Source organism: Solanum verrucosum, unplaced genomic scaffold (genome assembly GCF_900185275.1).
Source record: "Solanum verrucosum unplaced genomic scaffold, falcon-dt-bn FXZP01000092.1, whole genome shotgun sequence".
Lineage (NCBI taxonomy): Eukaryota > Viridiplantae > Streptophyta > Magnoliopsida > Solanales > Solanaceae > Solanum > Solanum verrucosum.
The window spans coordinates 1,519,562-1,536,871 of NW_026020351.1; the positions used below are offsets into that span (position 1 = coordinate 1,519,562).

General features: G+C 35.5%; 1 protein-coding gene across 1 annotated transcript; it reads right to left on the minus strand.

The window, feature by feature from the left end:
• Positions 1 to 834: 834 nt before the first annotated feature.
• LOC125837510 (ubiquitin-like-conjugating enzyme ATG10) lies at positions 835 to 13,874 on the minus strand. The gene is made up of 6 exons (XM_049516614.1): positions 13,716 to 13,874; positions 13,581 to 13,631; positions 13,434 to 13,508; positions 9,301 to 9,400; positions 9,129 to 9,226; positions 835 to 1,142 (listed from the first exon to the last, which is right to left on the minus strand). Exons 1-6 carry the CDS (start codon positions 13,872 to 13,874, stop codon positions 900 to 902), a joined length of 726 nt encoding a protein of 241 aa, XP_049372571.1. The 3' UTR covers positions 835 to 899.
• Positions 13,875 to 17,310: the final 3,436 nt, after the last annotated feature.

Sequence of the window (17,310 nt, forward strand, 5' to 3'; positions counted from 1 at the left end):
TACACAACGAAAATCCAAAAATGCTCAATCATATTGACGAAATTCATGATCTTAAACATAGAAGGATTTCTTCATCCTTTTTTTTTGTTTCAGCAGATCAAGTTAATGATTTTTTTCCGATTTTTTGTTGTTCATCTTTTTCTGATACATATAGGTTCAGTTGTTCAATGTATTAAGTTGTTTTTATTTCTTAAATTAATGTATAACACCTTTGTTTCATCATTATTATACATTACAATTTTATCAAGTGTTGTTGGTGGCTCCGGTAAGGACTTAGGATCGAGATCCATGGGACATCATCATTGTTGAAGGTGAAAAAAAGCTACAAGAATTGATACAGAGCAAAGGGAAAAGTGTGGAAAGATTTCATCATCATTTTTTTTTTTTTGCTTTTAGCAAATCAAATTATTGATTTTATTTTTATTTTTATTTTTATTGCTTTATCTTTTAATGTATCTAGTTTAACAATAAAAAGAAAATATTAAAAAAATTATGCAGGGCGAAGCAAGACAGATTAAAAATTTTACGGATTAAGCTCAACCCGCCCACGCCATCCCCATTGCCATCCCTAAGTAAATAGCTATCAAATAAAGAGTAATTGTTGCAAATAAGCGGATACAAAGTGTGCTTATATATTTTCAATATAAGTTTTTTGACATTTTGCAACTGTGAATGTAATCCTCACCAGCGTACATCATGTAAGGTAAGAGAAGCTCATTGAAGAAATCTGCAATGCCAAGACTTTTAACAGAAATTAAAATTTTAAAATCTACATCTGCCTATTCACATTAAAAGATTAGTTTTATGTAAGGCCTAACATCTGACATAAGCCCCACCAATTTTGCATCTTAGCAGATGATTTCATTCTAAACATTTACATTGAAAAGAAAAAACTAAATCTATATTACAGTAGCAACATTTCCAGACTTGCTGGGTGTAGAGTTCATAAATGTAGAGAATTTTAAGGGGATTTTAAAACCAAAGACAGGTGATACAACTGAAAACCATGAGGTTAGATACTTTTCAATTGCAACTCCACCTTGAGACACCACTGAAGGTTCATTACTGAAAAGCAGCTTCATCCACTCACTAGTCCCACATGGATGCAAAGTATACCATGGCCGATTCAGGTACGGGTGCTCCTATAGATAATTCACCATTTAAATTAAGACACATCTCAACGTGGTGCACATTCATAACATATATATATTTCCACTAAGTTAACTTCATTCTAATGGCATCAAGGAGGTATAATGGAGAAACATAAAGAAATATCCTTGTAGCTACTCTTTTGCATTTACTGGTGAAGGAGGGTTAGGGAAGAAACATAGTAAGAGATACTAATTGACAGGATATGAAAAGGATCTTCCAGGAAGATTCAGCAACAATGGGAGTTTTGCTGGAACCTACACATCCAAATGGCCTCAAACAGAAAATAAGAATTCCACTGAAATACATGGCAACTACTAGAAATTGGTAGCGGTTATGATTGTCAACTGATAACTAAAGGGGTTTTTGGTCATGATATCACTTGCAAGTTGAAGTTTGGCTACCAGTATATCATATACTGGTGAACAATGTTGCTTTCGAAAAATGCCCATGTACTCATGTCAAATCCGCCACATATGAATAACTTTTGACGGATCCGACTCACACTCGGCGGCTGAGCATAGCTGGTGAAATAATGAAAAACTTGTTTGAGAAGTATTTCAGGTGAAGTATGGCTTTCACTCAGAAAACTTAACTTCAACCTTTTCTTTTTATGAGGAAGAAAAAGCTTCCACCATTTTTTACCAAGAAGGAATAATATAATTATAGACAAACGTTGCAGTACTCCCTGATAACTTAAACTGCATCAATGCACTATTCATCTCTTTCATGCAGATAGAACCCTGAATTTTGTGGCCAAGAAGAATGGCAGAGGTTAAAATGTAATGACAAACAAGATGATTTTTTTTTTGAGAAAGTTAACATTTTATAGACAACAATACACCAAGGTGTATTTCAGTAGTAATTACAACAGGAGTATACAGTAAGCAAAACCAAAAGATCTATCATTTATACTCCTCCTAAACTATCTAAAAAGTCAGCAATAGCCTCCATCTCTTTGGGGAGGACATGATTACACCAAAAATAAAGGGTTATAAGACAGTTCAACTTCAAACTCTGGAAAGGGATGCTCTTGTTTTTGAAGCATCTCTGGTTCCTTTCCTTCCAAATTGTCCACCAGATGCAAGCAGGGACAATCTTCCATCTCTCCTTGTGACCTGATGTATTCCCTTCTCTATTCCAGCATGCTAGAAAATCTGAGGTGTGTCTTGGCATGGACTAGCTGATTCCCCTCAAATTCAAAAAGACCTGCCACAATTTTTGTGTCACTCTGCAATGGAGGAAGAGATGGTTTGTTGTCTCTGTTTCTATTTCATAAAAAAAGCACCTGGAGCATAACTGTCTTCCCCTTTTCATTAGATTGTCCTGAGTTAGTACTGCTTCCCTAGCTACCAACCAGGTGAAACAAGCCACCTTGTGAGGTACATTAATTTTCCATATCATCTTCCAAGGCCATGGTAACAACATTTCAGCTGGCCTGTCAAAATGTCTATAAGCTGATTTTATTGTGAACTTCCCATTGTTGGCCCTCAACCATTGTAAACTGTCCTCCTTTGCGTCAAGGTTACTTGCCTGCTCCAAAGACTTGTAAAAATCTTCTAATTTGTCTATTTCCCAATCATTCAACCTTCTCCTAAAAGATAGGTTCCATCCTTGGTTGTCTTTGACTTCTGCTACTGTTGCTTTCTTCTGTTGGTTCAGATTATAAATCTCAGGATGCAATTGTTTCAGAGAGTGTTGTCCAACCCACACATCATTCCAGAAGAATGTCTTCCTTCCATTTCCTATATCAATTTTTGAATTTCTCCATATTTTAGGCCACAAATTTCTGATTGTTCTCCATAAACCAACCCCATAAGGGCTTCTAACTTCCTTTGTAGTCCAAGAGTCCTCCATTGCATATCTGGAGATTATAACATCTTTCCACAGACCTTGTTCTACAGAATCAAACCTCCACAACCACTTCAAAAGGAGACTCTGGTTTTGGACTTTGAGATTCTTTATGCCCATCCCCCCTTCTTTTTTGTTGTTTATCACCACTTCCCATTTCACCAAGTGATATTTCTTTCCCCCTCTCTGTTTCCTTGCCATAAGAAGTTTCTCCTGATGGATTCTAACTTCTTTAAAACACTCCCTGGCATAGGGAATAAAGACATCATGTAGGTTGGCATAGCATCAAGCACACTATTAATTAGTGTCAATCTTCCACCCAAGGATAGGTATTGACTTCCAATTTACCAGCTTTTTTTCACACTTCTCCACCATTGCATTCCATATGTTCTTTGATTTACTGTTTGCACCTAGAGGCATCCCTAGGTAAGTGGTAGGCATTTCTCCCACTTTACCTCCTAAGATGCCAGCCAATCTGTTGATTTCTGGGACTTCATTCACTGGGTAAACAAAACTTTTACTCCAGTTTATATGAAGTCCAGAAACAGCTTCAAACAATATAAATATGATTCTTAGATGCTTTAGTTGATCTTCCTCTGTACCACAAAACACTAGGGTGTCATCTGCGTACTGCAAATGGGAGATAGATAAACCCCTTGGGTCACTATCATTCGTCCAGAAACCTCTGATCACGTTGTTTGATTGTGCTGTTTTCAACATGTCACTTAGTCCTCCCATAGCTAGGATAAAAAGGAAGTGGGAGAGGGGATCCCCTTGCCTTAATCCTCTTTCAGAGGGAAAGAAACCAGATGGGGAACCATTTATTAGAACTGAGAATTTGACTGTTCTCACACAATACTTCAACCAATTTATCCACCTATTTCCAAAGCCTATCCTCTCTAGTGTGTACCACATAAAGTCCCAGTTGAGGTGATCATAGGCCTTTTCTATGTCCAACTTACATAGAATCCCATGAATTTTAGTTATTTTCCTCACATCTACACATTCATTGGCTATAAGTATGGCATCCATGATTTGCCTGCCCTTAATGAATGCCAATTGATGTGTATCCACCAGCTTAGACATCACTTTCTTGAGTCTTTCTGTTAGGACCTTGGATATGATCTTGTAGACACTGCTAATCAGGCTGATGGGCCTGAAGTCCTTCATTTCTGTTGCCCCCATCTTTTTTGGGATCAAGGCTATAAATGTAGCATTGAAACTTTTTTCAAAATAGCCTTGACTATGGAAGTTCTGAATGGCTGCATCCCAACAATGTATGAAAAAAGCCATGGTAAAACCATCTGGACCAGGAGCCTTATCTCCTGCACAATCAAAAACACATTCTTTAATTTCTTGTTCTCCAAATTGACTTTGAAGAAGGAAGTTGTCTTCTTCATTGAGCACAACTTGTTCTCTGGGGCTGAATTGGGGTCCCCAGTGTTCATTCTCTCCATAAAGGTTTTGGTAGAAACCTGTGATCTCCTCCCTAATTGTTGTTGAGTTTGTGACATTAGTTCCATTAATCAGAAGACTGTCAATGTTGTTGTATCTCTTGCGACTGTTTGTTGTTCTATGGAAAAACTTTGTGTTTTTGTCACCCTCTTTCAACCATATAGCCCTGGATCTTTGCCTCCATGCTACTTCTTCTCTTTTTGCCACTTCCTCAAAATCTACTGACAGGACAGCCCACAGATATAATTCATCTTCAGACAAGCACCTTTGTTCCTGTATCATATCTAACTCATAAAGCTGATTTAAGATGTTCTGTTTCTGTAAACCTAGATTACCTTGTACAATTTTGCTCCATTCTTTCAGTTTTACTTTGAGAGCCTTCATCTTGCAAGCTAGAATGTAATCTGGTCTACCCACAAAAATTTCGGAGTCCCACCACCCCTTAACTCTCTCTTTGAAATTTTCAGTTTGCAACCACCAATTTTCGAATTTAAAATACGAATGTGACCTCTCCCAATTTCCACATTCTAGTAGCAACGGGTTATGGTCTGAGGTGACTCTAGGCATAAGAGTTTGTTTTATTTTCTTGGATGATATCTCCCATTCTTCTGAAAATAGGAACCTATCCAATCTTGCTGCTGTAATGTGCCTATCTCCTTTTCTCCAAGTAAAGCTGCCACCTACGAGTGGTGGGTCTACTAATTCCATGTCCTCAATGAAATCTGAAAAATCCTCCATAGCTTTGGTGATTCTGTTACAATTCTTCTTCTCAGAAGGGAACCTCACAACATTGAAATCCCCTGCAATCACCCAAGGGAATAGACTCCTTACTGCTCCTAGTTCTCCCCCAAACCTCTTCCCTTTCCTCTCTGTTGTTTGGAGCATAGACACCTGAAAGGTGCCAGCTGAAATTCTGTGTTTTCCCCCTAAATCTTACAGTAATACAGTATGTCCCTACCTCACAAACTTCTCCCTCCCATATGTTGCTGTCCCATAGAATGATAATCCCCCCTTAGGTACCTCTGGCTTCCAATTGTGTGTGATTTACCCCTCTATTCGCCCATAGTTCTTTAATTGTCTCCCTTATATCACCTCTTAATTTAGATTCCTGAAAACAATAGACATCTGCCCTCCATTTGTGTACCATGTTCTTGATCATCAGCCTCTTCCCAGGATCATTGAGGCCTCTCACATTCCATGACACTATGTTAACCTTCATTAAGGTTGCTCACAAAACACCCCCCTCTACTTCTTGTTCCAAAGCTAATGAAATTGCTGGTTGGTTCCAGGTTTTTAAGCTCCTTTGAAACCTTTTCTTTTGGAGTCATTGGCACTATTGCCCTTGATATCTCATCTATTACTAGTCTTTTGCCATCGATTTTCATGAATAATTTCAAAGCCGCCTCCTCACAGCCTTGAAAGTGGACTCCAAATTCCTTACTCAGTTCAATTATATTCCGTTGAACCCACATGGGAATCGTTTTCTCAGATTCTGTTGTGCCTTCACCCACTGTTGAGTTTAGAGGTAAAATATCCTCTACTGTGTCATCCCTCTCCTCCTTCTCTTCCAACTGTAAATTCTCCCCTACTTGTGTAGCGAAGTTCTCCTTGTCGTCCATCTGGATTATAAACATCGCATCATCATCACTTTGCTCTTCGGCCAGTTCGAGACCATTGTAAGCCTCTTCGATGGTTCCTGGGTTGTTTACTAACTCATCTTCCAAACCCATTGACAATAGTTTATTAACTTCTATCTCAATTTGGACTGGGTCTGGTGTCTTTGTTACATTAGGCCCAACTCTGTTGTTATAATTTCTGCTGAACTGGGCCAACGGGTCCAGGCCCAACCTTTCTTTGCCCTTTGTTTGATTTTTAAGTGGAAAGTCACGTGTCCAGTCACGTGTTAGGGTTCGTGTTTCAAAAAAACTTGAACAACCCACGTGTTCCTCTGTTCGTTCAGTTGTTTCCAGTACGGATAAAGACTTTTCAGGTCCCAGTATTATCCGTTGGTTTGAAGACTTGCCCACTGGATCAGCTCCGGCGATCTCCTTCTCTTCTCCGTCATAAAATCTGACCGGCGCCTCATTCCAGATTTGGATGATGTACCCAGTTCCTTCGAATTCGATTCTCACTTCCTTCAGGATGCTATTTCCCCAACCCTTCACTGGAATTCTCGCCCATTTTAAATGATTCCGAAGTTTTGTCTCCTCCTCCGTACTTATCCACCCTCCGCAAAAATCCCCTACTGCCTTAAAAACCTTTTTTGACCACAAGTGTAGAGGCAAACCTACCAATCTGATCCATGTCTGCTTGATGGCTGCTTTATATTGAGCAGCACCTACAGTTGGAGTCCACCATTGGAGTTGCAGGGCCTGTTTCTTCCAAAACCAGCAACCTCTCAGGGCATGTTCTGCCTCTTTCATAGAGGTGAACTCGAAAAGGAAACAATGGGTCTGAAATCCCGACTCTCTTTGAGATTCGCAGATGGGCTGAAATCCAGAGGGATAGATGCTGCGACCACAAATGAACCTCTCTATTTTATTAGCCACATCCCACCAACCTACATTGAATGTTGTTTCTGGGACAATTAATACTACTCTGTTTCTGCCTTGTACACTGATTATACTAATATATCTCCCCCCATTGTTGAAATTTCTTACACAGAATAGCTGCGTAGATAGTTCCTGTCGTTTCCATCAGCATACACTATTGCCTTTGACCTTTGAAGCTTCTTTGAGAGTCCTACACAGCCATTCCATTGTTCTCTGGCTAAAACTTGCCCTGCTCATCCTCTTTCTTCCACGTTTAGTCCAGTCGTACCAGTTTTCTCCTCGAGAGGAACTTCTCGAGATGTCAAAAGATTTGAATCCCATCGTAAAATAGATTATGTCACTTTCCATGGTAGAGGTCGAAGAGAGAAAGAAAAAGGTGTTAGTTAACACATAAGGTGGTAACCAGGATGAAGAAAGAAATCTTTTTCGGTGCCGAGGCCACCGGAAATGGTGGTTCTACCCTCCTAGTAAGTAGGAGAGAGAACTATCTCAGTTTTCGTGCCTGGGAGCATTCTAATTTAAAGCATGATATGTAACACTTATATTGTTGACAAACAAGATGATTTTTGTTATTAGTGGTTGATTATTGTAGAGAGGGAGGAGACTTGGGGAGAATTAGCAGCAGAACAGGGACTACTAAATAGTCCATGGGTATTTTGTGGGGATTTCAACACTACGAGGTTCCCATCAGAAAAGAAGAAGGGAGTCGCCGAGTCGGAATAACAAAAGCAATGACAGATTTCTACGATTTCAAAGGAGAGATGGAAATAAGGAATTTGAAGGCACAAAATCAGAGTTTTGGTGATGAAATGGCTATGGAGATATGCTTCAGAAGAACCTCTATGGAAGGAAGTTATTAGACAGAAATATAGGGAGGACAGTTGGACAACAAATCCAGTAGCCACTCCTTATGGTTGCCGTATTTGGAGGTCCATCAGAAACTTGTGGCCAAGGATGTGGAACAATTCAAGGCTAAAGGTGGCGAATGGCAGGAAAATATCTTTCTGGAAGGATAACTGGCTTGGACAAGGCACTTTACAACAATCTTTTCCAGACATGTACATTCTAAACCCAACAACAAGAGGCAACAGTGGCTGAGGCATGGTCTGAACAAGGATGGAACTTGTCTTTTAGGAGATATCTAAATGACTGAGAACTGAGGAGGGTAACAGAGTTCTATAATGTTCTAAGTCAATTTCAGGGTATCAAAGGAGATGAAGATCCTATAGTATCAAGGAAATTCCCAAGGAAACTTTAAGTTGACAGAAGCTTACAGGATTTTGAGCAAAGTTAATAACCAGGTTGACTGTTCGCCATGGAAAATGATTTGGAAAGTGAAGATACCTCTGAAAGTGACATCTTTCTCTTGGCTGGCAGACAAAGAAAAACTGTGTTGACACTGGAGAAGCTGAGAAGGGAAGGTTTTAATTTATCCTCTAGATGTTATTTATGTGGGGAGTAATCAAAGACAGCCAACCATCTCTTTTTACACTGCAAATGGACGTACCAAATATGGAAGATCTTCATCAGCTTGAGGGGAATCAGATGGGTGATGCCAGGCAACAAAAGGGGGGCTGCTCTTAGCAGTTGGGGCAAAGAAGGACTTCTGTCAAATCAGAAGAGAGATAGAGGGTTGTCCCTGCATGTATTTGGTGGACTGTATGGAAAGAGAGAAATCAGAAAATGTTTTGAAGAAAAACAATGGAACATTCAAAAGTTGAACATGAATTGCTTAGCTCTTCATTATTTTTGGTGTAAACAGGAATGTTTAGTACAAACAGAAGATATTTTTGATGTTCTAGACAATATGTAACTAGCAATATATGAAGAAAGTATGCTATAACCTGTAATGTTTTGATTTGGGGGACTATACTTTTCTGGTGTAGTATATCTGTTGATATATACCATTATCAAAAAAGTTTAATGTAGATGGATTACACAGAGACTATCGAGGCATAATGGGATCAGGGTTTGATGGCTAAATGAATTTGAGAGAAAAAGGATATCAATAATCTTCTTTATAAATAGAAGGCAAAGCCACATAAAATTACCAAGTGCAAATTGAGATTACAAGGTGAGAAAACATGATCAGCTTTCAGAAAATAAATTAAGCAAACATACCTCCCGAGTTATAAAAGTCCTTTTAGATACTGCTAGTTCCTGTGCAGTATAGGCAGGAAAGTCCTTTTCCAGGTCTTCTATTGCCAAGGGTTCTCCATCTATGGATGTAGCATAATCAGAACAATATATATGTTGGTGTGTAACTTACGGCATAAAATGAATACAAACATACCACTGCAGTATGCACGGAAATAAAGTACTGGAACCCTGAAAGAGGAACTGTAGATGACATGAAAGTCGTAATGATGTCTTTCTTTGCTGTCCTTTTGAACCTTTAAAGGAAAATCATGACAATGTTCAACCATTTATAGTTTAAAGACAATTAAGAGATGAAAACTGGAACAGATATATCAAAGCAAAGTATGTAGTATTGAAGATAGAGCATGGATATGTATAAATGTTGACAGCCACATACTGTAATGGAACTATAAAAGATAATGAATCTAAAACTCCATCAGACACAAAAGTCATCGTTGTAACCGATTGAAGGCAATTGATGTTTAATTAGTGTGGCTAGAGTACTTAAGAGGAGCATATTGTTGATAAGAGCACCACCATCTATCAAATTAACAGCCATATCCAAAAATTGAAAGTCTTTAATGCCAAGGACAGGAATAAATGATCTCATTAAACTTATTGCCTGATTGCAAGAAATTAACATGTAAACCAATCTCGTAAGAAACTTGTATCCATAACTTTTTCTCTCTCTAAGTAAACACTCTCCACACAAACAAAAACCTTAATACACAACGGTAACTTTTTCAGTGAGTCTAAGGCATAGCACCTTATGGAGCCACTGGACAGAGGCCTTCCGGCACATCCACTTAACTGAATTGCTCCCCTTGCTGGAGCGACACAACCAACTGACAGTATTTCTAGAGAAGTTCCGTGTGCCACCACCGTAACAAATGTAAACACAACATCGACGGCGAAATCCCCACCCAGGGAATCAATCATCGCGAGAAACACCACTCACAATGGGATGTCAGTGATAATGCAACAACATACCTAGAGAAATTCCACAATTAGGGTCTAAGGAGGGTAGAGTGTACGCAGACCACCTAGCTTATATTGATGATATTATTATTTTCATTTTTCCGTAGTGGAAGTAGTGGAAATAGTAGATTTATGAAGTTTATCATGAAATAGGTTAGAAGATATGAGAAATCCTCTAGTCAAAGAGTTAACACGGATAAAGTTTCTTTTAACTGATTCTAAAGCTAGTGCATACAAAATTAACAGAATTAGAAGATGCACTGGCTTCATGGACAAAGGCTTTCCTTCTACATATTTGGGTTGTCCTATTTATGTGGGAAGAAAGATGATTTCTTACTTTGATGATATGGTTGCAAAGTTGTTAAAAGATTGAATGGTTGGCAAGGTAAGGTTCTTACTTATGGTGGTAGAGTGGTTATGATTAAAAGTGTGCTTCAATCTATGCCTACTTACATTCTTACTGTTATAAACCCCCTTGTGAGTACCCTGAACCTTCTGGAACAACACTTTGCTAGTTTTTACTGAGAATCCAGTGATAAGAAAGCAAAATATCACTGGAGATCTTGGTATTGGTATCAGAAACATGAATGACATCTCCAACACCTAAGCCATCAAAAGATGGTGGAGCTTCACGGCTCAACCTTCTTTATGGTTGATTTCTTGAGGGAAAAATATTGCAATAGTGTTCGCCCTGTGTCCAAGGCATGGACAAGCAGAAACTCTCAAACATGGAAATCTCTAATTAAAGCTAGGGAGAACACTGAAAGAAACATTCTTTCACATATTAATCTTAGTTGTTGCAGCATGTGGTGAGATAATTGGATTGAGAAGGATGTTTTGGCAGACCTTTATCCTGGTAATATTGATAATAATAATAATAATAAAGGCTAATGCCAGTGACTTATTGACAATGGAAAGTGGAATTTGGAGGAGCTTTGTGAGGTGCTCCCAGATTACATATCTCCATGATTTTGCCATCTGGAATGTTACCCAAGATGGCCATTACACCAACTCTTCAACAACAACATACCCAGTGAAATCTCACAAGTGAGGTTTGGGGAGGGTAGAATGTACGTAGAACTCAGCACTACTCATGGAGGTAGAGAGACTGTTTCCGAAAGACCTCGGCTCAAGTACAACACACACTTGTATAAAGAAGAAGACAATGAAGAGAAAATCGAAACAAGAAACAGTGCAAAAGTAGCCAAAATAGCAATAAATCATGTGATAATCGAAATGCCATAAAACCAATATTAGGGTAGATTATTATTAACAAACAATAATAAACCATGATAAGAATAAAAACAAGAACTAAAATAATACAACAAGTACAATCGTAAACATCAACCACCCTAATATGAGTCCTCCAAACCCTCTTATCTAGGCCTTGTCTTTGGTAACCTGAACCTGCATCATATCCTATCTTATCACCTCTCCCAATACTTCTTCGGCCTACCTCTGCCTATCCTCATACCCTCTATAACCAACCTCTCGCACCTTCTCACTAGTGCGTCTATGCATCTCCTCTTCACATGTCTAAACCATCTCAGTCTCACTTTCCTCATCTTGTCGACCACGAAGGCCTGACCTACCTTATCCCGTATATCCTCATTTCTAATCCTATCACTCCTAGTATGACCACACATCTCCACAATATGCATCGTCTGGGCATGAAATTTCTTGACTGGCAAACACTCAGTCCCATGCAACAAAGTCGGTCTAACCACCACCCTGTAGAACATTACAACAACTCTTTAGCATGAAAAATCATCAGAAAGCCTAAGTAGAACGACACCACTCTTGAAAAGTTATGGCATAAATGTTTACCTTTTAAAATTTCATTTCTTTACTTAGAGATTGATTCTTAAAAAGTTATTTGATTCTCCATAATTTCGGTAACCAATTAGTATCTAGATGCTTTTGTTGTACTACACCTACTCGTGATACAATGAACCATGTTTTATTGATGGAAAGGCTGATAGTTATGTTTGGAACTTCTTTGGTAACCCTCTGGGAGTTAGACATCACTATGTCTATAAAAAAAGAAATTTAAATATGTGGTGAGATGTTAAGACTAACAACAGCGTACATAAACTGTTTCAACAAATAGTTCCTATTGTATTTGTTGGGAAATTTGGAGGAGCTGGACTTCTTGTAAATATGGTGACCAGAAAAGATTTGTTACTTCCAATATGGAAGTGCATATTCTGTGGAACATAAAGACAGCCATATCTGTGGCATTTCCCAGATGCAATATTTCAGGTAACTGGACTCAATTATGTCAAAGAATTGAAAGATTCAAGCCAGTAATCAGTTGGAGATAGGTTACTTGGACCAGACCACCGCTTGGAAGGATTAAATTTAATACTACTGGAAGCTACATCCAGCAAAATAACAGAGCTTTATGGTGGTGTGGCGAGGAATGATTCTGGCAACCTGATCATGGCCTTTTCAGTCCCAATTCAATGTAAAACAATCAGGCAGAGGCTATGGCTGCTATGTATGGGATTAACTGGTGCAAACAGACTGAATTCAATACTTTTGAACTTGAATTGGAATCCTTACTGACTACTGACATGATCAATAACAAGGTCACTAATAATCTCAGGCTCAAATGTATCATCAGAAACATTATCAAGGGTATCAATGGTGTTGATGTGAAGACTTCACACTGTTTTAGGAAAGCCAATCAAGTGGCCAACTTCTTATCCAAACAAGCCTCTTCAAGTGGAAATGAGATCTTCTTCTACTCTTTTCAACATCTTCCTAAAGGGGTGAAAGGATTTTTTCAACAAGATAGATGGCAACTCCCTAGTATTAGAAGAAGATATGACAAATGTGACTTCTTTGTGAGTTAATGCTCTTATGCTAATTTTATGAAAGGTATTGTATAGGCAGTCTTTCATCTTTTGCAAAGATTGAATTTTCAATATTTACTTTTGCGGGGTTAGGTCCACGTCTCCCTTCAAATTATGTAATCTCTTTTTGCATTTATATAGACATGGTAAGGTTCAAACCAAACCCCCAAACCATAAGGCTAAACGCCTAAGGTGATGGCTTAAAAAAAACAAGAGATTTGACAATTAATGCATTCTACCAAAGACTCAAATATTAATCCAATATACAGCCCAAAATTATTGGAAATCTTGGTTGCAAGAGTTGAGCAGTTTAAACTAGAAATAGTCGTTGTTAAAACCTTCAACACAGGTGAGTAAGAGATAAATATTTTAAAACTGAAGCACTCTTATCAAATAAAATGTTGTTTCCTAGGTAAAGGAAATTACTTCAAGAATAAAAGGTGTAACATACCAATATGGCAGTATCATTACATAAATCTTCACTAGAGCAAGTCAAATCTTCTATTCCAGCAAGAACACATTCTTCCTATAAATGAAAAAGAAAATCAGCAAAGTCTTACATGCATAACCTCTTAAAATAGCTCAACCCAAGACAAACCTCAGTGGTTCTGTGAAGAATCATATTCTCCAATGATAAATATCCTTGTAGCTGCCAAAATTGCAGAAAAAAGGAGTATAAAATATATGAAAAAGAAGATTGTTGAAATTCAAAGCCAAATGCAGAAAGATAAACCTTGGTAGCAGCAAAACCTGGTTTTTTTGGACAGTTAATCCATGACCAGTGAGGAAACCCTAGATCGAAATTGTTCCATATCTCAGAAAAAGTAGAAGCAGCATTGTGAAATTGAGTGGATGTAATGGTGCCGTCCCATGAAGAGGAGATGGATGACATTTTTGCCCACAACACAATATCTCTAAATATCACCCAATTTAAACATATGGACTGACCACAGATTGATATACAGAGAGAAAGACGACGATAAGTACATATGTCAACGAAACCCCTAGTTCATATCACCTTTTTGCATATGACTCGACTTCAATTTTTGTACCTTCCGATAAATCTCTCGTAAACCATCGAGTTTTCTATTTTTTTCACTATTCCAAACTCGATACTCTATTTTATACTTTAACAAAAGAAATTTCTTTTCTTTTATTAATATTATATTATTATTTTTATTTCATTCTTATTTTCTTCTTCTTTTCCAAATAATCATTCTATATAATTTTCATAATTTTTTTATTTAATATAAAATTATTATTTATTCTAAATATTTAATTAACATAAATTGCAAGCAAATATTATATAATATACAAATTAATGGACAATTCAAATAAAAGTAAAATCATTAATGAAATACAATTACATAAACATTATATAAATACTCAACTTTCAAGATTATGCATTACTCCTATAAATGCTCTATTAGTGCATTACGGAGTTAAAAATGAACAGTTTAGTCCTTAATTTTTCTATCTCTAGCTAAATATTGTTCAAACCGGAGATTTTCAAATTATATTAGTGACGAAAATAAAAAAATTTATTAATTCCGGATGAACATAGTATATATTAAATAATATATTTTTTATAAATATTATATTATATTTAAAAAGAGTTGCAAATATTAGGTATTTACGTAGTGGCATTATATGTAAAATAATATGTTAATTACAAAATAATAGAAAGGCATAATACATAAACATGACCCTTAACTTGGCTTCAACGGATAACTATGTCCTCCAATTCTGAGTGTGCACAAGTAGGCACTTAAACTTGATTAAAATTGAACAAGTAGACACGCATGTCCTACATAGCATAATAAACGTAGGACGCCATGTCGGACACAAAATTGCCATGTAAGGTGTCATGTAGGACTAATGTGTCTATTTGTTCAATTTTATATAAGTTTAAGTGCCTAAGTGTGCACACCCAAAGCTAAAGGTTATGGTTGCCAACTGACGTCAACTTAAATGTCATGTTTATGTATTATGCCTAATAGAAAAAGAAAAAAAAAGTAAAATAGAGAGTGTGAATAGTAGTTCTCCAAATTTGGAGTACTACTATTCACCTCTCTAAAAATGAAGAATAGAGACTAAAATAAAGAGGGGTTGGACTATCATTCTCTATTTTACACTTCAAATATAGAGAATTGAGAGTAAAATAGAGGTGAATTGGAGATGATCTAAATGGTTGAGCACATTTATTAACAATTGATAGGTTGAAGGTTCGATATAGGGTGATTATTTGGGGAAAAAATGATGTATATTATGAAATATGGAAATAAAAATGAAACATAAATCATAATATTACTTTACTATATAAGAAGAGTGAATAAAATTCACTCTTCTTTCGACACGTGGCACCATGGCCCACCTACTTTTATTTTATTTAAATCATATATCATATATATTACTATATATAATATAATAGTAATATATATATATTACTATATAAGAAGAGTGAATAAAGCACCATGGCCCACCTACTTTTATTTTATTTAAATCATATATCATATATATTACTATATATAATATAATAGTAATATATATATATATATATATAAATATAAGAAGAGTGAATAAAATTCACTCTTCTTTCGACACGTGGCACCAAGATGGCCCACCTACTTTTACATTTGGTTTTTGAAGATGGCCCACCTATCACAAATATGACCCACCTACTTTTATACACTCCTCTTTCATTATATTTTAATTTTTTCCTTTTTAAATAGTACTTAAAAATAAATTTAAAATATCACAAATTCGATTAACTCTCAAAATTTTACGCGAATTCTATAATTAAGACGAAGGGAATAACATATATTATTTGAAAAATTACTATATAATTACTACTCTTCTTATATAGTAATATTTTAATTTTTTCCTTTTTAAATAGTACTAAAAAATAAATTTAAAATATTACAAATTCGATTAACTCTCAAAATTTTACGCGAATTGTATAATTAAGACGAAGGGAATAACATATATTATTTGCAAAATTACATTAAGAATACCATAAACCACAATAGTTAACAACTTACAATATTTGAAAAACATATTAACTCTCAAAACTTCACATGTGTCACATAAATTGGGACAAATGGAGTAACATATATTATTTGAAATTACGTTAAGAATATTATTAATCACAACTTAAAGTATTTAAAAATACATAACATATATTATTTGAAAATAATGTAAAAAATATTATAAATCATAATAATTAACAATTTAACGGATATTGTGCCCGTGCTTCCATTTAGAAGTGAGAATGTTTAGGAGCTTAGGGTTAGTCAGTCAATTGACCGATTTGCCCTTCTTCTTCAACTTCCTCTATTTACTACAAAAATAGTACTAAAAATCAATTTAAAATATTGAAATTTTGGTTAATTCTTGAAATTTCACATGTATTGCATAATATAATAGAGTGAGTAACATATATTATTTGAAAATTATATAAATAGTACTAAAATATAGTTTAAAATAGTACTAAGAATTTGATTAACTCTCGAAATTTCATATGTACTGCGTAATTGAGATTGAGTGAGAAATATATATTATTTGAAAAATAAAATAAATATGTGATATTATTAGAAAGAGCTTTAATATATATTTTAAAAATTATTTTGTCTTCCGTATATGATTTTCTGCATATATGTGGAGTTTTAAAGTTTTTAACATTTTAATATAGAAATATGATTATTTGAAATTTTTTGTACTTTCTTCATTTAAATTTTTCCTTGTTTTTCTTTTAATTTGTTCTAGATTTAAAAATTACATAAAAAGTACTTAAAATCACAATGTAATAATATAAGATATTAAAAAAACATAATTAAAAATCATAAAAGAAATTTTATTGATTCTTTAATTCCATATTGAAACAAAAGAAGTTTGTTTGAAAATAACATAAAAAGTAACGTAAATTAAAGTAAAATAACAACTAAAAATATTTAAGAATCATATAAGAAATTTAGTTGAGTTTCGTAAAAGTACCTACGTCACATAAAATGGAACAGAAAGAGTAATATATATTATTTGAAAATGATATAAGAAGTGCTATAAATCACAATAAATTAACAACTTCAAAATATATTGAACAAAATCACATACAAAAAATTATATAACTCTCCAAATTTCATCGGTGTCACATAAATTGAAACAAAGAACTACTCCCAATTTATGTTATTTACTTTCCTTTTTAGTCAGTCCCAAAAGAATGTCACATTTCTATATTAAGTAATAATTTGATTATAAAATATTTATTTTACCCTTAATGAAATAATTTACAGTCATACAAATTTATATCATTCATTTTGGACCACAAATTT